Raw genomic sequence first — 24,828 nt, 5'->3', positions numbered from 1 at the left:
TATATCTGGTGATCTAAGCAACTACTCTGAAGATAACAATATGCAACATAATAACCATTGTTAATTTCCCATCATCTTGTTTTGAAATTCTGTATCATTTTTATTGTTTTTTTCATCCTCTTTAAAATAAAAAATTACCTTCTATTCTCTTTAAAAATATTTCTATTAGGACATTTTTAAAATCAGTAACTTTGGAAAGTCAGTGTCTATCTGGAGAGATGCAGACACAGCTATGCCAACACAGGTCCCTTCCATAGGTGGCCTCCAGTGACACACAGGATCTAGCACCTCCCTCCCTACCACTGACGTGAAAGAGCTGCGCTGCCGCAAGCAGGACTCCTGTCCTTCTCCTCCCGCACAGCATCACACTGCCTGAAGTGTAACGACTCCTGGTGCCTGACCTGCTAACAAACCACCTGGAACTCACCACCAGATCAGCCCTGGCCTTAGCCCTGTCCTGCTCAGGGCCCCCTCCCTGCCCTACCGGCTGGAAGCAGTTGGCCCTGAGACTCACCCCAGTAGAAGCCTTACCTCCACCCTGCTGTCCTCTGCCCTGCGGCTTCCAGAACGGCCACCCAGAAAGCAAAGCTACCTAAGGCTTTCCGCCCTGGCCTCCACGCCTCCCCTCCTCCATGAGAAACCATTCTATCCATCACCCCAGCAGACAGTCAGAGCCTCTTGCCCAAACTGTGTAGGATCTTAGTGGGGACAGAGCAATCCTGCATATTTTATATTTTATTTCATTTCCTATTTTTCTGTATTTTTAAATACACTATAACCCAATATTTCATTTGTTCCTATCAGCCGCCCAATAAGAAAGGAAGAGGACTTTAATTTTACAGATAGTAGGGGCTGGGGATTTAGCTCAGTGGCAAAGCGCCTGCCTGGCAAGTGCAAGGTCGTGAGTTCAGTTCCTGGTACCGGAGAAAAACCAAAAAACAATTTTTTTACAGATAGTGAGCTGAGGCTCTGAGACATCCTGAGGCATCACATCAACACATGGTAAGAGTTCTAATTAGAAAACAATTTTACATTCTTACTTACCGTGTGGAACGCATAAATACAAGGCAATATGTAACACCCCTAAGAAGCTGTGTAAATCTTCACTGAAGGTTATATAACAGAAAAAAGTAAGAGAAACATGCATGTGTTCTTCAAATTCACTACAACTGGCTATTTATTTATTTGCAACCTTTCACACAATGAAACTAAGCTATCATTTCCTGAGCACTTAATATACGTCTAACCTGTCACACAGATTATTTCATTAAGCCTCGCCAAAATCAGCTGTGTGGTCACACTACCCTCCTTTCAAGAGAAAGGGAACAAAAGTCAAAAAAAAGAAAAGAAAGAAAGAAAGAAAAGCCAGGATCTTGCAACCACATCAGTATCCACAATGAAGAAAAAGGTATAAAATTGTAAGGTATAATTTATATTGCTATTCTGCTAAATTGTAAGGTTATAATGGTTCAAACAGTGTGGCTCTGGCAAAGAACATACTTCTAATGACACAAAAGATACTTTAGAAGAATTAAATGTATACATAATTATATGTGATAAAAAGTATAACTTCAATACAATGAGAAGGAGTGAACACTAAGGGAGGCTGTAAAAATTAGTTATTTGGAAAGAAATAAATGATTCTTAACCACTCATTAAAATTCTAAAAACTCAAAAATAAATTCCAAATAAAATGTTAATGCACAATTTTTTTTAAAAGCAGGAGGAGAAAGTTAAGGTGGGTATTTCTCCTAACACACACACACACACACACACACACACGAGCTGGGGAAGCATGAGGGACGGAGACAGAGAGAGGGAAGCATGTTTTAGAAGTCTGGCATCTAGCGGGGCAGGGTGGCACACACCTATAACCCCTGCACTCTGGGAGGCTGAGGAAGGAGCACGGTAAGATGGAGCCCAGCCTAGGCAACTTGGCAACCTAGTAAGACCCTACCCCAAAATAAAAAAGGGCTAGGGGTACCTCTCAGTGCAAAAGCTGAATGGAACACCTCACAAAAATGTTTGACATCTATTAGCTAAGTTATGATTTTCTGCTTATGATTACGGCATAATATGATATAATAATAATAAAAAATGGAGTTTTTAAAGTGCAGTTTTAAAAACACTGCAAAAGTCAAGTGATGAAAAGCATTAACAATATGGGATTATGTTTACGATGTATTAGGGGGAGAAAGCTCTCTACAGGACATAAAGAATATGACTCATCTAACTTTGCTAAAACATTCAGATACATGCATTAGAAAAAAACTGGATGGGGCTGGGGATTTAGCTCAGCGGCACAGCGCCTGCCTGGCAAGCGCAAGGTCGTGAGTTCGATCCCTGGTACCAGAAAAAAAAACAATTGTAAAAGAACCGGGAGTGGTGGCACAAACCTATCATCTCAGCACTCTGGAAGGCTGACGGAGGAAGCAAATTCAAGTCCAACCTGGGGGAACATAACAAGACCCTGTCTCAAAATAAAAAATAAAAAAGGTAGCCCAGTGTAAGGTTCCTGGATTCAATCTCCAGTACTGCAAAATGAATGTATGCATGAATGAATAAATGAATGAATGAATGAATGAATGAATGAATGAAAAGTTAGAAAAGTATATACCAACATGTTAATAGCGACCATCTCATCTAAGTGACATGATGATCTTTATCTGCACTTGATTTTAATGTTTCAAACACTGTATAATCAACTTCCATAAACAAAAAACCTTATAATGAAAGAAACAAATAATTCAATATCTGAAATAAAAATCAATGGTTTGATAAGAACTTAACATTCTAATAAAATTGATTCTGATTAAAATCATGTCAAAGCTCAAAAGCTCAGAGAACCACTAAACTCAGAATCACAGCATGTTTGAGTTTACTCAGTAAAATGTGACAAACTGTAAGAAAGACTGCCTGAGGTACAGAGTGTGCAGAGTGTGCATAAAAGAGGAGGAAACCTCTAAGGGAAGGCACTTGAGTGGGGAAGGGACAGTTGGCCAACTAGATAAACAGAGAGACAGAAAAGGGAAAGCATACAGCAGCATGTGAGCAAAACACAGGTGTTACTGGTATTTTACATTTTTCTGGAAAGCAGAGAGTTTACAGAACAGCCGTCCCCTGTGAGGATATCCCCACGAGCTAAGGCAGGAAACACAGGCTCTAACCATGCAGGCTCTGTATGCTGTGCCTTGAGTCTGCACCAGGGTTTCAAATTCAGGCAGAAAACACAAGCACATGCATGAAATAATGGAACCTTGGGCAATGGGACTGTGGATCCCTCTAGCCTGAGCTGACCCCAGCCCATGGGCGGGATTCCACACACAGGACCCAATGCTGACCTGTAAGCAGAGTTCCTGACGGCGAGGAGAAGGGCTAAAGTCAGTGGGTGGCGATGGTGACAGCAGAGCAAGAACGAACACTCTGTGCCCATCGGTAGTGACAACTACCTTGCAATCTAAGCTCTCTCTCTATTACTCGCATCACTGGCGTGAGATGTATGTGGAATTTTGAGGGCAGAAGAGTTGCTTCCAAATCCCTCTGTCACTTTTGCCTCTGAATGAGACAATTCTTTTCATTTTTGTAGAAAACAAGTAAGTGTGCCATCCCTTCCTCCTGTCTTACCCATACCTGCTGCCCATCATGCCCACAGTGGCCTTTTATGCTCTGCCCCTCATCCCCCTGCAGCATGTTCTCCACTCACCAACATCTTGACGCTGACACTGCTAGCTCTCTCCCTTCAGAATCTGTTACATCCTGGAGGGCTCCTCTTAGTAATGCTCTGCCTAAGAACTTTGAATATTTTCAATTAACTGGAGCATAAAGTGACTGCTCTTCAGTGTTTTACCACTCAAACAAGACCAGCTTCAGAAGTGACAAAATTGGTGATGGTTTTGGGTAGTGTACACTTTAAGGGCAAGTGGGAGCGTTTTTTAAAAAATAATTATAAGATTACCTTATCTAAACAGACCTTACATTTCTTTCAAGTATTGCTGACCCTATTAAATCAAACCTTTGATTAATTCAGTAAAGAGTTTACAATCAATTCACCCTACTCAATAAAAACACAAAGTGTAAATTCCTCCAACTTTTATTAAGAGTACTAACCTCTTAGAAGAGAAAATATATGCCATGTACTATTTTTAGTCACTTGTGACATTTTTAATTGAGCTTTCAAAGGAGGAAGAACTCAATACACTGATCACACCTTCTCTCTTACGTGTTAAAATCCTACCAAGCAATGTACAAGATAAAAATTCCACTTCTCTTCTTTCACAGAATCTCATCATGTTCATCTTGAAAGGCGTTTTTCTAAATCTTCTCAATACTCACTTGGCATAAGCATTTCTCCTGTTAATCTCTTTTTGGGAAGAAGCAGAAGTTGTGCTAAAACTTCTCCTAAAACCTAGATATGAAAGTTAAGGTTAGAAGAGGAAAAATAAATCACACATTTTTAGTTCTTATTCAAAGTTCTCTTTTATCATCTCTTCTGTAAATGTTCTAAGATATCAAAGGTTTCTTTGGAGAAAGGCAAGTACACATACAGAACATAATTGTACTTGAGATTTCTTGACAGATTTTTATTTTACTTTCTTGATCAAGCTATATTCATATAGGAATAAGTTAAGATTATCTCTGGAGATTTTACTCTATGATTCCTTGAAAATATAGTAAAACAATTATATAGTGATAAAGCTGATTCCATTTATTATAATTCAAATCTTACACTCTTGATAATCATATGAAAAAAGGCTACAATAATTTTTTAAACATTATCATTAAAGGTATCTCATTTATAAAGCACTTAACAATATGCTTCTGAACTCATGACTGTTACCATAACCCTAAGAAGAGTTTAAAAAGACTTTACAGAAGGTAAACTTTTAAAGAGGAATAGGTAGATGTGCTGAAAGAAATTCTTGACAGAAAAGAATCTACAACTGTAACTTTTTAAAAGAAAATACTGTTAAACTGGCACAATAGTACAATTTCAACGAGGCTAAAAAACAAAGAAACCATGAGAGCAGGCACCAAGCAATATGCTATCTTGTATCATAGGATTTCTATTCCTAGGAACAGAGACCCTGGCTGCACGGGACCAGGAAGGAAGCAAGGAGTCCTTGTCCCGGAGGGCTCTCCCACAAGACTCCTGCTGAAGGGGGCACATGCTCAGTGCAATCATTATGAGAAACAAAGGAAACACAGTTTCAGTGATGAGAAAGGAAAGTGGCTCATGTTAACCTTCATGCTCAGCAGAAGGCAAAATTTTCTCTCCTCATAATTTCTGACCATGAGTTAAATTCATGTTATCTGTGTAATAAAAAAAAAAATTGTAGAGACTATAAATTAAAGCAGTCTCGAGTTGGCAGTGCTTCCAGGTGACTAGCAGCAGTAAACATAAGCTCTGGAAGCATCAACACAGGCCTCAGAAAACTCTCATCTACAAAATTCTGAGTAAGATAAGCATCTCACGATAATACATTACAAAAATCACAAGGCAAGAGGTGCCATGAGTTAGGCTTAGCAGGAACAGATGGCAGAATCAGACTCCCAAAAACTTAAGATATTGAACTACTTCATACAAAATAAAAGACTTAAAGTATTTGAAGACATAAAAAAACTTGAAAATATGGACAAATAAGTGATAGTAGCAAGCAGAGTTGCAAAGAGAAAAACATAAAATTTTATAATTAATAAATTTGTGGCTGGATTAAGCAGCAGAATTAACAAAGCTGAAGAGAGAATTAGAAAATACATAAAGGCTAACTCTGAAGACATCGAAATGTGACCCTACAGGGCAAGTTGTGAAACATATAAAAGAGGCATGGGAAAGAAAATGTGCAACTAACACACAACCAGAGTTTCAAAAGGAGACAATAAAGAGAAAGGAAGCGAAATATTTGAAATGTAATTGACAAGAACTTTATAGAATTAATTAAAGATATCAATGGTTAGATCCAGGAAGACACCTGATTTCAAACAAGATACATGAGGAGAAATCTCCACCCAGAAACATCATAGTAAAACTCTAATTCAAAGGAAATAGGGGGGGCTGGGGATTTAGCTCAACGGCAAAGCGCCTGCCTGGCAAGCACAAGGTCGTGAGTTCGGTTCCCGGTACCGGAAAAAAAAACAAAAAAACCAAACAAAACAAAACAAAGGAAATAGGGATCTTTAAAAATAGCCAAAAAATTTTAAAAATAAAGTCACCACAATAATTGAGATTAGTTAGACTCACAGTGACAGAAGTCAGAAAACTAGAGAATGATTCACGATATCAATGTTCAGGAAGACAGTATTTTTCAACCTACAATTTTAAACCCAGAAAAACCATCACTGGAAAAGGTAAACAAAAACAGAGATTGAACACGAGGTTAAAAACAAAATGATCCAAGTAGAAGTTGTGGGGATTAATAAAAACACTAGTAAATACATGAATACTACATTAAGAGTTCAGATCTAAAATGTTTCCCAAAAGTCTCATGCTCAGAGGTGGAGCTTTTGGAAGGTGATGGAATCATGAGGGGGCTACACTCATCCGTGTTACAACCACAGTTCGTAACTAAATGTGCTATTTGAAGGTGGGGCCTGGCTGGAAGCGGGTCACTGGGGGTGTGACCTAGAAGATGTATTCTTGTCCCTGGCTCTTCTCACCCCCTCCTGCTTCCTGACTACCACGGGACAACAGTTTTCCTTTGTCAAGCTCTTCTACCACCATGTTTCTCCCTTGGAGCCAGCCAACCATGGCCTGAATCCCCTGAACCATGAGCCCAAGTAGACCTCTCCTTTACATTGCAGGTATCAGGTATTCTGTCCCAGCAATGGAAAAGCCAACTAATGCAATGAGTAACTTAAATAAACCACTATATAAAACTTGATCATAATGTTAAATATACAGGAAAACATAAAATAGAAACATGACAATTCCACTTCTAAAGATTTTCTATAATTTGGAAAGGTATACAAATGATTAGACTTTGCAGTGTACATTAAATTATCTATAGAAATGACTAAAATGTTCATTCACAGTATAACTTATATTCAAGTAAAGGAAGGTAAACAGAATGGATTAAATAGTAAGAATGTAACTAGAAGTCAAGAGAGGAAACCATTTGCTATGCACAAAAAATGGATCAAGTAGAAAGCAAAATAGCAAAACTACTATCACTAATATATCAGTAGTTACAATAAATTCAAATGGGTGAAACTTTTATATTAATGACATTGTCAATTGGTTTTTTTCAAAAAAGTAAAACCCAACCAATTATATTCTATTTAGGAAATAGTCTAAAAGCATGATGGAAAGCTTACAAATCAATTGGTAGAAAAAGATGTATCAGGCAACACTTAACCAGAAGAAAGCTGGTAGAAGGTAAAAAGAATTATTATAAGACCAATACCATTTACAGTAGCACCAAAAAAACTAAACACATTAAGTATATATCTAGCAACATATACAAGGTCCATGTGAAGAAAACTAAAAATTTCTGAAGAAGAAAATCAGAAAACACACACACTGGCCTCCTCCTTATCCTTAAGATGTGTTCCAAGACTCCCAGTGGATGACTAAAACCAGGGACAGTACTGAGTCCAATACTGTATATACAGTACTGTGTTTTTTCCTACATATACATGTCTATGATGAGCTTGCACCTTTTCACTTAAGGAGGCACTTTTTCCTCTTTCACATATCTGAATTTCCAGCATTATTCTTCTCATACTCTAGACCCATTATTAAGTAAAATTAGCATTACTTAAACACAAGCAATACTGCAACGGTCAATCTGGTAACCCAGAGAGGGCTACTAAATGACCAAGAGGCAGGCAGCACATACAGCATGGCTCTGCTGGATAAAAGGGCGATTCACGTCCTGGGCAGGACAGAGCAGGACAGCACGAGAATCCATCACACCACTCAGAATGGTGCACAACTGAAAACTTATGAATTGTTGAGTTTTGGAATTCCCTCATCTGGTATTATCAGAGTACAACTGCCTATGAGTAACTATCCCTGTAGAATGACCAACTGTAGATTCAGGGAGACTACTGTAAATAAATGGAGAGCCAGTCCACATCCATAGACTCGGTAGTAAGATGTCAGCTCTTCTCAACCTGATCTCTACATTAAATGCAATCCCAATCACAATGCCAGGCAGTTATTTTATGGATTTCAACAAAATGATTGTAAAGTTTATGTGGAAAGGTAACAATATCAAAGGAGAACAGTGTTCCCTTCGGCAGCACATATAATATCAAAGGAGAACAAAGTTGAGCGATTGATACCACTCAAATTGAAGAATACCATAAAGCTAATGTAAGCAAGACAGTGTGGTGAAAGAACACAAATACATCAATGGAAAGCCCAAAAATAGATCCACATAAACACAGTCACCTGATCCTTGACACAGGATCAAAGACACAATGGAGAAAGGACTTTTTAACAAGTGATGCTGCAACAACTGGACATCCGCATGTAAAACCCTCATCTAGATACAGACCTTACACCATCCACAAAATTGAACTCAAATGCATCCTAGACCTAAATGTAAACCACAAAAGTATAAAACTCCCAGAAGATAACAAAAGAAAAAAATCAAGGTGACTTTGGGTCTGGTGATGCCCTACTATACCAAAAACACAATCCAGGAAAGAAAAAAGCACTAATTTGGACTTCATTAAAGTCTAAAATTTCTCCTCTATGAAAGATACTGTTCAAATAATGAAAACACAAGCCACGGATTGAAAGAAGACATTTTGGAAGCCATCAACTGAGAAAGGTCTAGAATTCAAAATGAAGAAAAAAAACTCAACATTTAGAAAATAACAAACACAATTTAACTGGGCAAAAAACTGAACAGACACTTCCCCAAGAGGGTCAACTGATTGCAAGTAAGCATATGGAGATACTCAACAGCTGATGGGGGCTGGATTGTGCACCCCAAAATTCATGTGATGTCTTCACTTCCAGTACCTCAGAAGGTGATTATACTTTCAGACAAGGTTTTAATGGGGTAATTAAGGTAAAATGAGGTTAAGGAGGCCCTAACTCAGTATGACAGGAACAGGAGACCAGGCCACTGACGCACATGGAAAAGACAGTGTGGAGGCCTCAGAAGACAGTCATGGACAAGCCAAGGCAGCCCTAGAAAACCTATACAGCACAGCACCTTATCAGGAACTTCAAATTAAAGCCACACATCTCCGAGAATGGAGAAAATCCCTAGGTCATAAAAGTTAGCCTCAACAAATATTTAAGGATTGGCATCATACAAAAAACTTTTACGGGTAGTTATCTGTATGGAAAAGAAAGCTAAATTAGATCCTTTCCAGACACAAAAATCAAGTCTAAGAAAACTGACAAATGTAAAAAACAAAAATATAAAACTTTTAAAGAGCAGTATAGGAAAATATATTTGTGATTTTTGTCTTAGGGAAAGATTTCTTAACATAAAAAATACAAGCCATACAAAGATTTGCTCTTTTGACTGCATAAAAATTAAAGACTTCTACTCATCAAAAGGCACCAAAAGAGAAAACACACTAACTGGGCAAGATATTTGCAACACATAAAACTGACAAAATATTACCACCCAAAATATACAGAGAGGCCTACAAATTAATAAACATCCAAAAGAAAAATAGACAAGAGACCTGAACAGGTAGTTGAAGGAAGTATATATGGCCCACAGATTGAAAACAGGCTCAACCTCATTTGTACTCTAGAAAATAACAAACCAAAGCCACAATGAGACACCAAAACCCTGCACATTATCCAGGAAGCTAAAGCAGAAGGACTGTGAGTTTGAGGGCAGCCTGGGCAACACAGTAAGAACCTATCTCAGTCAATCAATCAAATAATAAACCCATCAGGTGGGCAAAAATGTCCAGGCCAAGCAAGATGAGTGTGGGAGAACTGAGGGGGAGCAGAAGGCTGCATCAACAGCTAATAGGAGTAAGCACATGGACTATGCAAATGTATCTCAGCTAGGCAGAGATAGACAGACACATATCACAATAAAATTTCTCAATGAACGAAAGCAAAGAAATGTTTACTAGGAGCATAATATGTGTCATCTTACCAGGATAAGAATGATTCTGTTTGTTGGAAGAAATTTCTGAAAGGGTATCCAGGGAATCTGTTAGTCTGTGAATAAAACAAAGCATGCTTCATTAGAAGTGGCTGGTATTCAGGTTTAAGACTGCGTCTTAACAGAGGCTTTCACACCAGTTTCTATGTCAGTCCTTCAACAAACATTTACTGAGCACCCATAGGAGCCAGGAGTAAGCTTCAATCGAGCATGGTAGACAGGCAATAACCAAGTAAGTACAATGATATAGGAAAAAAAGTAAACTTAAAATGACTTTCTTTAAAACAAGCACCTGATTTTATTGTTTTGGAACTTTATTAAAATAAGTATATTTTACATTAAATGCACCAGATGTGAAATGAAAACTGTGAAAATATCATTAATTCTTAAACTGGAAAATATACTGGCTGAGTGTGTATAAGCCCGAATTCTCTGATAAAACTGTATCTAACGCAGTTCAAGGCCCTTTGTATTTGACTCTATGCACAATCATAAAGCGCATCTTCCCAATGGGTTTCTGTCCATTTTTTTATATTCAAATCATTAGTTTTAAAAAGTCAATCCTGACAGCCTCATTTCCTTTCAACTGTTTACTGACCTAAATCTGCAAGACCTTCATTTGTCAATCACTTCTTCCCACATAATTTGTTTTCACCAAGAAATCCTGCAACTCTTGCAGTATTTGCAGTTTCATTTCAAAATACATATGCTCCATTTTTACATATCTACGGCACAGCACAATCAATAAGAGACTTACAGGCACAAAGAATGTGATCTGATGAATAGGACAGATACCTGAAGTGACAGCTGAGAGGAACTTAATCCTGGAGATAATCAGTGTGTTAGAAATCACTGCCGAATGGTAAGAACTAGCAAATAAACACTGCGCTACACTGAAGATCGCTGGAGGGTTGAGATGTGGAGAAGAGGGAGAGGAAGAGGGAGAGCGGGGAGGGAGGGATCATATTTGGTCTAGTCAGTAAGTTTTCTTATAGTTTCTCTAAAGAAATGCTGATGTATATACTTCCCTCAAAAGGGTATTAACTAAATGAAAATGGGGTGATGGCAGGTCTAGAATGTCATCCAAACAGAGGGAATAATACGTGCCAACTCCAGGGCAGGAGGCACATTGTGAACATGGGAAGGGAGAAAATGAAAGGCCACCTACAATTCTGAGGAAGAGAAAATACAAGGTGAGACCATAACTGGTTATAATTTTATTAAGGCTGTCTTCAAGCAGCCCCCAGTTTAAAATCCTTCCTAAGATCAGCAGGGTCTTTAAAAAGCTCAAAGCGGATTTGGATAAGAAACTCCTCAAAATCAGAGACCATGTCTGTTTTATTTGTTTATAGAATGCCTAGCACAGCACAAAGTGCTAAAAGACACTTAATAGTATTTGATGGTGATGAATGAGACAATCAGAAGATGACAGGAAGACAGCTGGATTGCGATAGCAGTTCATTTACAGAGCCGTGTTTCTTTTAAACAGAGGGGGCTGCTTTCAGATGCACCACCTTAAAGAAGGCCAAACAGAAGGCACACAAAACACAAAGTGAAGAATGTGTGCCCCATAAACAAAGCAAGGGGGTAAAAATGAAACCACGAGAAAAAATATGGCTTCATAAAATAAAACAGGAAAAAAGGTAGTTCCGGAATAGAAAGCACTCAACAGGGAACAGGACCTGATCAATGTGTACTGTGCCTAAAATACGCCAAACTGTGTGCTCTGATCATACGCTGGGAGTTGCATCAGGTTTTTTTTCTATGTACTTTTAAAATATTTATTTATTTATTTATTTAAATTTTAAAGAGAATAAAACATAATTTAAAAATTAGAAAAAAATAATAAAAAAATTAGAAATGATAAAGAATTTCACTAAGCAAGATGATGGAAATTCAACAGTGGTTGTTCTATTGCATATTGTTGTGTTCAAATTAGTTGTTCAGGTTACCTGCATCAGGTTTCCTAACAAGAACGTGTCTGTGTCCGGGCAAATTAAGTTTGCCCAGATGGATCCCAGTCAGTGCTCATAACCAGAGGAAAAGCCTTTCAGGAGCCTATGGCAGTGTGCTGAGGATGTACCAGCGCAACCCGAGCACAGAGAACCCGACTGGTGACTCAGCGGGACATGACTCCCCAGTCAGTCACTGGCATGACACAGACACCAAGGAGAGTCCCAGGTGCTCCCTTATGCCTTACAGGCTCTGGTGAAGGGCACACGTGCCACTTCATCACCTCTCTGGGCCATACTTTCCTCATCTAAGAAACAGGGACAATTACAGTGCCTGACCCAGGGCGCGTGGAGAAGTAAACCACTAATACACGCTCAGCACTGAAAACCGTGCCCGCCACACATACATGCTACTCATTGGCCAGCATCTCCTTTCAGTCATTTAACAAATCAAAATGAGCAAAGTGAATGTAGGAAAAAACAACAATAAAACAACAAACTTGGGTTTAGTCCCTGCTCCTCCATTAACTAGCCATATGACTTTAGCTGTTACTTTTTCTCTTGAAACTTGTTTTTCACCTGCAAAATGGGAATGATCACAATAGCTCATGGCTCCCTAGGCCTGGCGGGGTAATGAGATAGGCAGCTGAAGGACAAGGTGTCGAGCCTACCTCTAATTAAATGCTCAATAAATATTTGTAACACTTACGGTTATTTTCCAGCTTACCTGATGAAATGAAATGACATTTAAGTGAAGAGCTACAAAGCATTGCATACAGAATGCTTTATCACTATGAAGAAGAAAATGGTATCAAATATATCTTAAAAGAAGAAAATCAATACAAAAAGGATCTGAGAAAAATAAACTGAGGAAGAAAATGGATATATAAAACTTCATTTGCACGGACACAGACACATTCTTCTTAGGAAACTTGAATCTGAACAACTAATTTGAAGACAATATGCAATATAACAACCACTCTTGAATTCCTATCATCTTGCTTAGTGAAATTCTGTATCATTTCTAATGGTATTTTATTATTTTTATTCTCTTTAAAATTTAAATAAATAGAAATTTTTAAAATACATAGGAAAAAAAAAACTGATGCAACTCCCAGCCTATGACCCCAGTTCTAGTCTCCTGAATACAACTACACCACGTATGTTATCTCTCATTTGAAGATTAGTATTCCATCTCCTAGCCACTGAAAAGTACAACACACTACTCTTCCAGCATGTAAGAAAAGGCACTTCGCATTTCACCCGGATTTTCATGAGGACTTGTTTCTGCTCAACTTGTTTTTTAAAACCAGAGTGAGGTGATACATGAGTGTACTATCTTACAAAGAAACACCAGAGAGGTTTATTATATTTAATTCTTGAAACTTCACTTCCCCCAAAGATCTACTGCCTGTCTATTTTTGAAAACTAAAGAAATCAGAGGAAAAAAGCCATTTTGGTCCCATTAGGTTTGTAGGAGAATGAATGGGTGCCTGCTGGCAGGAAATTTAATGTAGTTAGGATGTGACTGAAGCAATCAGAGAGCATTTTTACTTTTGTTTGGATGACAGATTAAGCTTTCTGCTTTCACTGTTCTTAGCTGCAAACACCACTTCTAATAGCCCACACATACTCATAGGGTTTGCAAATGAGAGGAAAGGAGGTTTTTAAAATTTCAAATCCTCAGCAAGGCAAAGTTAGCTTTCTGTGCACCTTCCCTCTGGGGAAGGTGGTTGGTTAACCCTTTGAAAGGAAGTGTGTTATCCAGAAAAAACTGGAATCTCTCTGTGCACTGCCAATTACAAAAAGTTCATGCACATAAACACAAATCCCGTTTTCCTCACCTCTGCACCCTGGATGGGGGAGCAAATATTCCATATCTCGGAGAACAACTAAAATACTGCACACCTCCAACTGAACCGTCGTTCTTGCCATGGGGTTTTTCAAGCTCAATACCGTACCAATATCCTAGAACATGAATACTGAATTTTAAAAGCATCAGCACTTTAATCAAAACCGTTATGCTGTTATATGAACCCAGAGTCTAGATGGCTTAACACTTTCACAAATGACCGTAATGATGGAAGATCGTCGTGTTCATTAAGCTTTCAAATGATAAAATTATAAAATAAAACTTGAAAATTTGAAAAGTGGAAAAAAAACATTTTGCCAGCATAATTGCAAAGCAGTACATTAAAGAAGGAAAATAAAATGCACCGACACAAATATGCAAAGGATTAGGTTTACACAAGTAGAATATGACCAAAATATATCTTAAAACTATAATGAAAAAGAAACTGTCCTTGACTTTCTAATATAGAGTTTCAATGAGAGAAGTGTAATATAATATTGAGATGTATAAATCATGAAATGAACATGTAGTCTTTTCATTTCATTCTCCCACTATTATAACACCAGAAACAGTTCTGAAGTAACCGAAGGGCAAAGATAATTTGGAAAATACCACTAGACATCACCGAGATTCTGTTTTCTCTCTTTTTTCTTCATCAGATCAAGATGGAAAGAAAAATCATTTTTAACTTAAAAGATTAGGTTAGCTAAGAGGAAGAATTTTCTAGGTAACTTTTAGTACTTAAAGGTTCTCACCCTGAGAAAAGTAATAGCATATCTTCCTCTACAGAGTTTAAAACTGAAGAAGAAATGTTACTTTTACTATTTCCACCAAAATTAAGTAAATGGACATGTTCCTAGTACATCCTAACTAATCTCAATCACTAAATGAAGATCTAAGGAGGTCCATGAATTATACAACATATAAGCCACCTTGATTCACTGGCTGGCAATTAGAAAGTGGTATTAATGAAATAATGTGTTGTAAGACAATTCTCCACGGTGCTTATGTTTCTGAGAGTCTTACACCACCAGCTAAAGGTACTGATTACTTGGTTCCAGACATCTTTCCCTAGATGTCTGTACAGAGGAAACCCTTGGAGGACAGAGATAGAGACTTTCTCCAGGGCAAAAGGCAGACACACTGATCAAAAAGGTTCAGATTCCCTAAGCTCAGGGTTCCTCTTCTGGAACATGACCTGCTGGGTATGCAGGCGCCACCTGCCCTGCCTCCCCACCAGGTGAGGCTCAGAATAGAGCAAGAAAATGCTAACGCTCAGGTTATGGGTGTTACTGTGAGTCTAAAGGTCCTCTGTCTCTGCGTAGGACTCTTACATTTTCCACCAACATCTGTGAAACTGTGGCACAGTTTCACTGTGGCAGGCTAATTTGCTAGCTGCAAATGCGGCAAAATCTCAGTTCCTGTGCAGTTATTCATAGCATGCCGCACTACAGAGTTGTTATTGTCTTTTCTTTTAATCAATATTCTAAGTAACCTTTCCCTAAAATGCTGCAATGCCACCATGTGTTAAAATAGCATATTGCTATTTAAAACATACAACCATGATTCCATTCAACTGGCAATTTAAAATGATAATATGTAAAAATGCAAAAAAAGTAGCCTTACTTTTGGAAACACACATTAAGTATAGACTGGGATTAACATGTAAACACAAAAACATGTACTTTCAAGGTCCCATGGTCCACAAAAACTTTATTTTCTTTCATTGTTCCCTTTAAGGCACCCCATAAAAGCTATAGTTACCTCATTACCTGTTCATTTTAAAGTTATCTTTGGAAATACACTAATCCTAAAATGTTTTCACTATCATTTGGCATATTCGGCAATCAGCACAAACTTGGAAAGTAACATTTTATATTAGACAAATGAAAGCATAACCGGCAAGAGAAATTTCTGGATACCAGTTAATCTGAATACAAACAATCTGAGTTTGTACAATGCTTTCCCATTTTCTGTGCCATTACTATCGTCCACAGGAACTGTTAATCACGAATTCTCTATGATTAAATTTTATTTACTTATAAAATTTTAAAACTTTTGTATTCTAAAGAATCAAACAGCAAAAAACACTCAGATGAATTACCTGGAGCAAAATTTGTTGTCCCAAAGAACTTAATAGTGCCAACTCTCTGGCCTACCACCAATACTCTGTCTCCAAGGTGGAGCTCTCCTTCACGATGGGCATTATTTGCTATAGATGTTGCTGAGGAATTCAAACCTGTTTAGGTGGTGGGTAGGAGAAAGGGAAAGAGAAAAGAAAAGCAAGGGGAAAAACTTAGAAAGCACCTTAGTAAAAAAATATCACTATGATTTCTAGTCTAGTTAGAAGTTCTGATACTTGAAGCCTTTCATTATATGTCATTGACAGTGTGTTTCTGACACAGAAGTCAAGGCACCTAAAGGAAATGTGAAGGGCCTCCTGAGCAAATGATTGCCATGGGAAATTCACACACACATCTGATTCCTGTGAAAGAACCCACTCTTCCAGGATGATCTAGTGTACTCTGACCCCTAGGAGAGGGGTCAGCACACTGTTTATGTGAAAAATGAAACAGGTAAATAGTTTGGGCTTTGTAATGTAAAACTGTTTCTAACGCAATGACTAACTTCTGCTGCTGAAGCAGGAGAGCAGATAAATCCTGTATGAAAAGGAACGCACACAAACCAGGTGCAGGTCAGATTTGGCAACGAGGTTACCGTATGCCAATTCTTGCACTACTAAAATGCGAGGGTTACTGTAGTTCACTTGGACTCGGTGTAAATGAGGAATGTGACTTGAAAGTAATGCTGTTGAGTGTCTGCCCCTGAAAATTCAAAATATGAAATGTTCAAACTAGGAAACTTTTGAAGTGCCAGTGTTCAAATTAACGTTCAGATGAGCGTGCCAGTGTTCAAAGCTTTCAGATTCTGAAGCATTCAGATGTCCAGATTAGAGATGTTCTATCAGTGAAGCCAGTGCAAATACCCCCAAATTTCCCCCCCCCAAGTCCAAAACCTGAAACACGTCTGCTGCCAAGCACTTTGGGTAAGGGTTATTCAACCTCTAACCAGCCCCAACTAATCCACACTGATTTCCTATTTAAGAATTAAACCACTCCATTCTCAACTTGATTCAAAACTAAGCCCTAAAATGCACAGTTTTAAACATCAAAAACCCTAGAGAAACATTGTCTTGAAAGCTGGTCAAATACAACAGCTGGGAGAGAAGAGATGGGGTGCCGGGCCTCTCCCATTAATCCACAATCAGACTGAAGAGCTACCATCTGGGAAGACAGGAGCGCCCTAGGCGAGGCCCAGGGAGGAGGATAAGCCACACCGTGAGAAGGGAGACATTACAAATGTGGCAAGAAATGAAAGAACCCAAGCCCACGGAGGAGGGTAAGGACAGACTGCTACGCTAAAAAGGCCTGGTCCCTCTTACTCTAATTTATATTCTGTAACACTTTGTAGCTTGTAAAGTTCTCTGCATAAAAATCATAGTGATTAAAAAAAAAAAAAAAAACCCGCCAACTCAGGATTAACTAAGCCAGTGTTTACAGCACACCGGAGGCACAGCCAGATGAACACCCAGACTCTGTGGTCAGAACCCGCAGGTCTGCCCTGAGCGCGTGCACACAAGCAGCATGGCGGGCCCAGCAGCAGGACCCAGGGAGGCCAGGCCCAGAACACAGACTTCCTCCCGACCCTTCCCACCCTCACCCTTTTTTTCCACTCCTCTCCCTGACTCTTTACCTTCTCTTCCCATTATCACCCACTCTCTGCAGGTCACTTCCCCCTCAAACACAAAAGCCTACTGAGTAGTATCTATTCATGCTTTAAAAGCGTCTTAAGGAAATGTCTCTGGGGCTCCACACCTTCCTTTCTCCACCCACCCCTCCCTCTGAAAGGTCTTCGTTCTCACTGATAAACTATCCCTGTCTTCACTATTCAGCCTATGTAACCCTCCAATTTGTAAAAATAAAAAATGCTAAGTATATAAGCACACTACAACTACTTCTTATAAATTTTAAAAAGTTCTTCCATACCCACGTATATATTTTTAAATCAAGTAAATGTCCAGAGCCCAAGTCCCAAATGAAGGGGGCCCTGAAATGTCAACAGATCAAGGCAAACGGGACAGCTGTGTCATCATACTGTCTTGCCTTTCCGCCTCACAGCATTACAAATGGGGGTTGGGGCGCTATTCAGAGAACAATTATTCCAGGTGAGCAATTCCAAGCAAAATTTCCAGGTTCCCTGCTTTTGGGGTTCCAATTTTTAGGTTTAGTGTATCAATGTTACTGCTCGAGCGTTTGGAGGTTTTTTATTCCTCCATCAATAATGCATTCTAAAGAGAAAAAGGTCATGTCATGAACATTTTCTATAATGAATCACTGGCTCAGTACAAGTATTAGAGATGTTATCAGAAACAATCTAGTAATTATCCTGAGGGTCATTATGAACAATTAATGCCAAAACAGCCTTACTTCCTTTCTAGAGAAGTTTACTATTTAAGTAAATTGCAACTCACATAATCTAAGCTGATTTTCAACAAGTCTGACAAAGTGTCTTGTGTCTCCTCACAGACAGCTAAAGAAAAGTGGACTGAGTGAGATTATGCAGGACCCATGGCCACTTCAACAGCCACATGAGAACAGGCTTCACTGCCATCCTGGAAGGAGACCCTCGGGCCCTCTCCAACAGTTTTCAACAATGACTTCAATAAAAACAGAGGCAACATGCTTTTCAATATGAAGATGACACAAAACGGTGTGAAAAATTAATATGCAAAAAAACAAAACATATGGGATGAAACCACTAAAAATAAATTAAGGAAGAATAAATGCAATGTCTTGTACCCAACAACAAAACAAAGAGACCTTGGTAGGTCCAGGGAAGGCGGGGAAGGTTCAGACTGCAAGTGGTACAATCTGATTGACATAAAGAGTTCCTTCTACACATTTAAAAAGAGCAAATCTACTTACAAAAAAAACCAAGATAAAAAACATCAGAAAAGCCTGGTTGAAAAAGCCATAGATACCAGCACTGGCTCTGGATGACAGAGAAGGGCTTTTGCTCGCGGTCTTCTTGCTACTGCTGCTTGCGTTTGGTTTCTTCGAGTAGCTCTGCTTATGCTCCAAGGAAGATGTCGAGGACGAGCTGCTGATGGATCCGCGCAGGGTGGCTGAAACAGGGAATGCAACAGACTGCGTGAAAGTGTGGAAAATAAGAAATGGGCCAGTAAGAGGATTTTCCAGGCAAATCCTTCAGAAGTGCTTCATTTAGCTTCTTCAAATGTGGCTTATCTACTCTCAAATTAGATGCCGCCTTTCATCCAAATAAGCAGTAGTTTCTTAAGGATTCACACTGTAAGATCACAATCTTATATAGGATGTCACCATATCACTTAACGGTAACTGACTGCCACCATTCCTTACGTCTCACCTTTGTAAAGTTCTGTCTTACACAAAAATGCCATTGATATGTTTTAAGATGATAAAAGTTTCACATTAAAATGTTTTGAGTGAAGATTAAAGGCAAGCAGGAATACTCTTGCTCTAATCACCTAATAATTTGATGCTAAGGCAGCTTAAACATTTTTAGCCATCTGTACTCTGAAATTTCCTTTTCTTCCCTCTAGTAATCTGGTCCAGTACTACAGTTCTCAAAGTGTACATAACAGAGTATAAAATTTTTAAAAGAGTATATACTTTGAGTTTCTCAGGAGATTTTCAAGGGTAATTTTCACTATGATTTTTCCTTTGCCAATTTTAAAACTTAATGGCCATACAAGCTCTTTCCCCACTATATTACTTTAAAGGTCCACCAAGAAGTTAAGTTTTGAGAAACAGAAGTTGTACTACCGTCTTTCTCTGCTACCGTTTTCAATTCTTCACTAGGAGGCACTGAAAGTGCTGATTCAGACACACTATCCTTTTTTGATGCCATCAATCCTAGGACACAGAAACAGAGAAACGCACTCAAAAAGAATTCTGTTTAGCATTAAAACATAAAAATGCATTTGTTTTTTAAAAGTACGCATGTCCCTTGTTATCTAACTCTTATCCATTTCTGAAAACATGTCCAATAATAATTTCACAGTGTGAGCCAATATTTCACTATTCCATTATCTAAAGAAGGAAAAAGGGTTGAGGTACAGTTCAGTGGTATAGGACCTGCCTAACATGTGTAAGGCCCTGGTTCATCCAAGCACTGAGGAAAAAAAAGATTAAGGCTGAAGAAAGGAATACAAAAGAACTAAAGTCACCATACAAAAGGAACACCCACATACCCACGTTTATCATGACTCAACTCGAGACAGCTAAGCTATAGAAACAGCCTAGGTGCCCATCAACCAATGAATGGATAAAGAAAATGTGGCAGATCTATTCACAATGGAATTCAGCCATAAAGAAGAATGAAATCATATCTTTTGCAGGAAAATGGATGGAATTAGAGACCACTATGTTAAGCAAAATAAGCCAGACTCTGAAAGTTAAATATGGTATGTTTTGTTTTATATTTAAAAATCTAAAGAAGGGTGGTATGGATGACAGAAGAGTAGAAGGTAAATTACTCAAGATGAAGATGGGGGTGTAGAAGTGGGGGAGTAACCAGAGGAATGAAAATAAGCAAAACATGTTATATGCATGTGCCCACGTACCAAAACAAAATCCATTTTTCTGTATTACGAAGGTGTACTAATAATTTTTAAGTGGAAACCCCAATTTATGATCCCCCAAGGATTCCTAAACAATATGAAGCATTTAACAGACAGGTGCTAGACTGTTTCATTCTTTCCCACCCCCAGCACTGGGAAACTAAACCCAGGAATGCTCTACTGAGCTACCTCCCCAGCTCCTTTTTATTTTTTTGAGTCTCACTATGTTGTCCAGGCTGGCCTGGAACTTGTGATCCTCCTGCCTCCATCTCCTGAGCAGCTGGGATTACAGGTGTGGACCCTCACACCTGACCATTTCATTCTTAATTGTTTCATTCTGGTTTTTACATCCCCACAGGAAAAACTTGCTTTTATTGATATCACCATGTAGGTTTAATGCAAGCTAAATATAAACACATTATTAGATATTAAGCCACCTATCCTGAAAAACAATATACCAAGATCAATCTTGAAAGGTTTATAAAAACTAAAATGCAGAAACTGCCTTTCTCAATTATGTAATTCTCAGTAATCCATATCAGATTTTTAAAAAGGTGCTTGTCAACAATCACAGCAAACATTATTGGCTGAATAATTTTTTAAAAGTCTTTTATTTTACAATGAAGTAGCTCCAGATTAAAGCATGGAATTTCCTGCATTTGTTATCTCTGTATTTTGCAGACTTCTAAAGCAAAGACTGCTTCTGGCTTTCTGAACAACTAAAGGTGATGACCTATGTGGCTGAGTTTTCACTGGTCTTTTATTCTTCTTTCCTGATAGATCCTTAGCTTCTTTGGAAGAGGGCCTATGAATTGAGTTCCATGGAACTGGGTTATAAAATGCTGGTTCTGGATTGAAATTGCCACTGTAAAAACCTGTAAGTTTTCCACTGGCATAGCTCTTTGCAGCTGAACAAGGCTCTTTTCATTTTGCATTTTCAAACCATTCCTTAAATTTTCTACTGTTTTCTTTTCCTCCTGTAACTTAGCTGCTGTTGTTTGCTTTTATTTCTTCTTCAACATTTTACTTTAACCATTCTTGCTATTTTTTTTTCTTTTTTTTTTTTTTTTTTTTTTTTTTTTGTGTGTGTTTTCTTGCAAATGTTCTCCCTCCAGTTCCTTTGCTGACTTTTCCTCCATTTCTTTATGGAGTTTTTTTGTTCTTTCCTTCCTGTATATTCTTTTTCTGAACCCATCCTTTGTGTTTTCCTTCACCAATTATCTTGCTTGATGCAGGTTCTTCCCTTTTCTTTGATTTCCTTCCTTCAGAGCTTTCTGTTGCAGCTTGTCACATTCTTCTTTTTCTTTGCCAACAAACATCACGTCTGCTAAGTGTACCTCGTTCTTGGGTATCTTCTGGTCCCACTTCATGGCTGCCCAGCCAGCACCCCCAGTCCTCGTGGGCCTGCCCCGTGGGACTCACGGTGGGGTGGGAGTAGGGGAGTATGCCAGTGACTGGTGGAGTCTGTGGTGACAGGAAGCCCTCCACTGTCACCTCTGCCGCCCTTCCTGAGGATGAGGAAAGTGCCAGGAGGATTAACCCAGTCTGGAGTCTCAGAGAATCAGGGTCTAAGTGAGGGCAAAAAACCCACATCTGCCAATGTCTCGCTCTGAATGGACTCCCTCAGGGTGTCTGCATCACACTAAGAGGAACATCAGCCTTACCACTCCTAGGTACAGCTGCTGGGCTCTCTAGGACCTGCAAACCATTTATATGACTTCATCAGTGTGTGCACACACATATAGGAGGGTCTGTGTGTACACAGTGATTTGGGAGCAAAAATTTTTGCCACTTATAGCAACTTTCATTTAAATGAGAACTGAGATAGTAAAATGTCCTGTGCTCTCTGCCACAGTATTATAAGAATGACTACCATACCAATTATCACAGGAACTCCACTTAGGGAAAAAAACATTGAATAATAAGTCTGCCTTCTGAAGACATCTGTTTCCGTTGTACAGTACAAAACTAACTTAAATAAAACACTGAATGGATTGTACCCAATTTTAAGTTCCGTCAGGTACCCTTTCTAATTCTACTTACTTACAGAGCATTTCAGGTAAAGAACTGTGCTTGGGACTCTGAGTATCATAAACACAAACCAGACATGTTTCTAGTCCTGAGGATAACCTTTTCAAATTAGTATGATAGAAAGAAATGAACATAAATAGCTAAAATGTGAGGAGACTTTTTATGAAAGCACTTGCACAACTGACAATAACTGGCTACAAAGGTAAATCAATGCTTCATCAAGACCACATTCTAATAGGTCAGATTTCCTCCCCAGAACACTGGGAGGTATGGTCATAAAGAACTTGAGAGTGGAGATGCTGGGTGGAAAAATAGAAAATTTACAATAAAACACAGAAAATGGTGAGTAGGGTGGTGGAAACAAGAGTCGTTCTGGAACACCAAACAGTTGGACAGGCAGGTGACAGTACCTCTCTCAGAGGGACACAATCAGTAAGAAACTACAACTCAGGGCTAGAGGTGTAGCTCAGTGGTAAAGCACACACTTAATGTGTGCTCAGCACCAGAAAAAAATGCAACTTTTCTGTAAAGAATGAGACTGTGGTCCACGGGCTAGACAGCCTTGAGTTGGTAATAAATGTCTTTAAAACAAAGGAAGCTTTGTTACTTATATACATTAAATATATGATACAGTATGCTATACATGGCTAAGGTAATTCTTCTGCACTCACTGCAGCCCAGGCAAGCTAGGTGTGTCTGACCTGCTGCCCACAGATGCATGTATACACACCTGTGGGCAGCAGGTCAGACACACCTGGTAGAAGGAAAGCAGGCCAGAAACAGAGCAGTGAGGAGCTGCGACATTAGTCAGGGGAGAAGGTCTGCACTAGAACAGCAGACATGGAAGGAGATGACAACCTATACAGGGGACTTCATATTTTTCTAATTATTACATTTTTCATTTCTAAAATATCCATTTCCCTGTTACTTGAATTTTTATCAGGGTAACCACAGACTCACATGAAGTTATAAAAATTATATAAAAAGATCCTTTGTATATTTTGGCCAGTCTCCCCAAAGTTAATATTTTATAAGACTATAATATTTCAACCAGGATAATGACACTGAAATAATAACAGATCTTACTCAGATTATCCCAGATCTACTTGTATGCATTTGTGTGTGTGTGTGTGTGTGTGTGTGTGTGTGTGCATATATGTACCATTTCATTTTCTCTTCTATCTCCTATTTTTCTGCTAATATTTTTTTTCCATTTGTCTTCAGAGTGTTTACCCTTAACTCTTGGGGCATGGTTACATTTCCTTTAAAGTCTTTGTATTCAAGGTACTGTCCATGTCATCTCAAGGCTGGAATCCTTTGACTTTTCCGTGTAAAAATGTAGAAATGTTCTTTGTTTTCATATTTTCATAGTTTTGGGCGTCCTAGATATTATGCTATAGGACTGGGTCTGGCTTAATCTTTATGCTTTTGTTCACTTGGCTCATTTTGTTCAGCAGGCAGTTGACCAGGTTAGGTACCATGCACTGTAATTCTATGCACTTGAGTTTCCAGAGCCTTTGCAGTGATGCTTGAGCTTAACTCATGTGCTTGAGCTTAACTCATGTCCAGCAACCTGTCTGGACCTGCCAATGGTCTACCCAGGAAACCAAAGTGTTTCCTCGGATCCATACATGCACAATTAGGAGCAGCCCAAGGAATTCACATGCAAAATTGTGAGGTTTCATTTCCCTGCTCTGTTGTACAGTTTCCTGAGATTGATCCTACCTCTGGGGCCAAGGGGTAAGAAAACAAAAGACAAGCAATGGGAACTCTGTCCACTTTGCTCCTTGGAGACAGGACTGTTCTCTGTTGTGTTCTGGGTGCTGGCCCACCCATTGCTCCTGTTACATTATGCAGGGCTTCCTGGGGGGCTAGGGTGGAAAAGAAAACATAAAACAGGCAAAGAAGAAAATTCCTCCTCTATATTCCATCTAGTAGGAAACTCTTCCTGCTCCTCAGACTGTAAATCCAGGTCTTCTCTTAGAGGTTTTTGTCCATGCCCACTGGGTACTTGCAGATCTCAAGTTAAGAGGACAACGGTGTCATGAAGTACCAAGAAATAGATCTAACAAACAGATCAGGAAAAAGTATCTGTAGGAAACATTACATCATGGTATTGAGATATTTCTAAAGGATCTAATTAAAAAGAAAAACATTCCAAGCACATAAATAAAAGATTATTGAAAAGATGTCAGCTTTTTACAAATTGATTTCAAGTTTAAGTGTAATACCAATTAAAACCTC

The 24,828-nt window shown here is 38.8% G+C and overlaps 1 protein-coding gene and 1 pseudogene across 1 annotated transcript in view; both read right to left on the bottom strand.

Moving 5' to 3' along the window:
• Clip4 (CAP-GLY domain containing linker protein family, member 4) overlaps positions 1-24,828 on the bottom strand; it is a gene marked incomplete at its 5' end in the record, with an annotated part of 75,665 nt that overhangs the window by 3,087 nt on the left and 47,750 nt on the right. The window contains 6 exon segments of the mRNA XM_005400544.2: positions 4,333-4,405; positions 10,080-10,144; positions 13,885-14,008; positions 15,997-16,131; positions 18,934-19,077; positions 19,757-19,846. Coding sequence (XP_005400601.1) covers positions 4,333-4,405; positions 10,080-10,144; positions 13,885-14,008; positions 15,997-16,131; positions 18,934-19,077; positions 19,757-19,846 — 631 coding nt within the window.
• On the bottom strand, positions 20,824-23,254 carry LOC102017441 (annotated as a pseudogene).

The sequence above is a fragment of the Chinchilla lanigera genome, unplaced genomic scaffold (assembly GCF_000276665.1).
Source record: "Chinchilla lanigera isolate Chin_1 unplaced genomic scaffold, ChiLan1.0 scaffold00068, whole genome shotgun sequence".
Taxonomy (NCBI): domain Eukaryota; kingdom Metazoa; phylum Chordata; class Mammalia; order Rodentia; family Chinchillidae; genus Chinchilla; species Chinchilla lanigera.
This window is presented reverse-complemented; position numbering and strand designations above follow the sequence as displayed.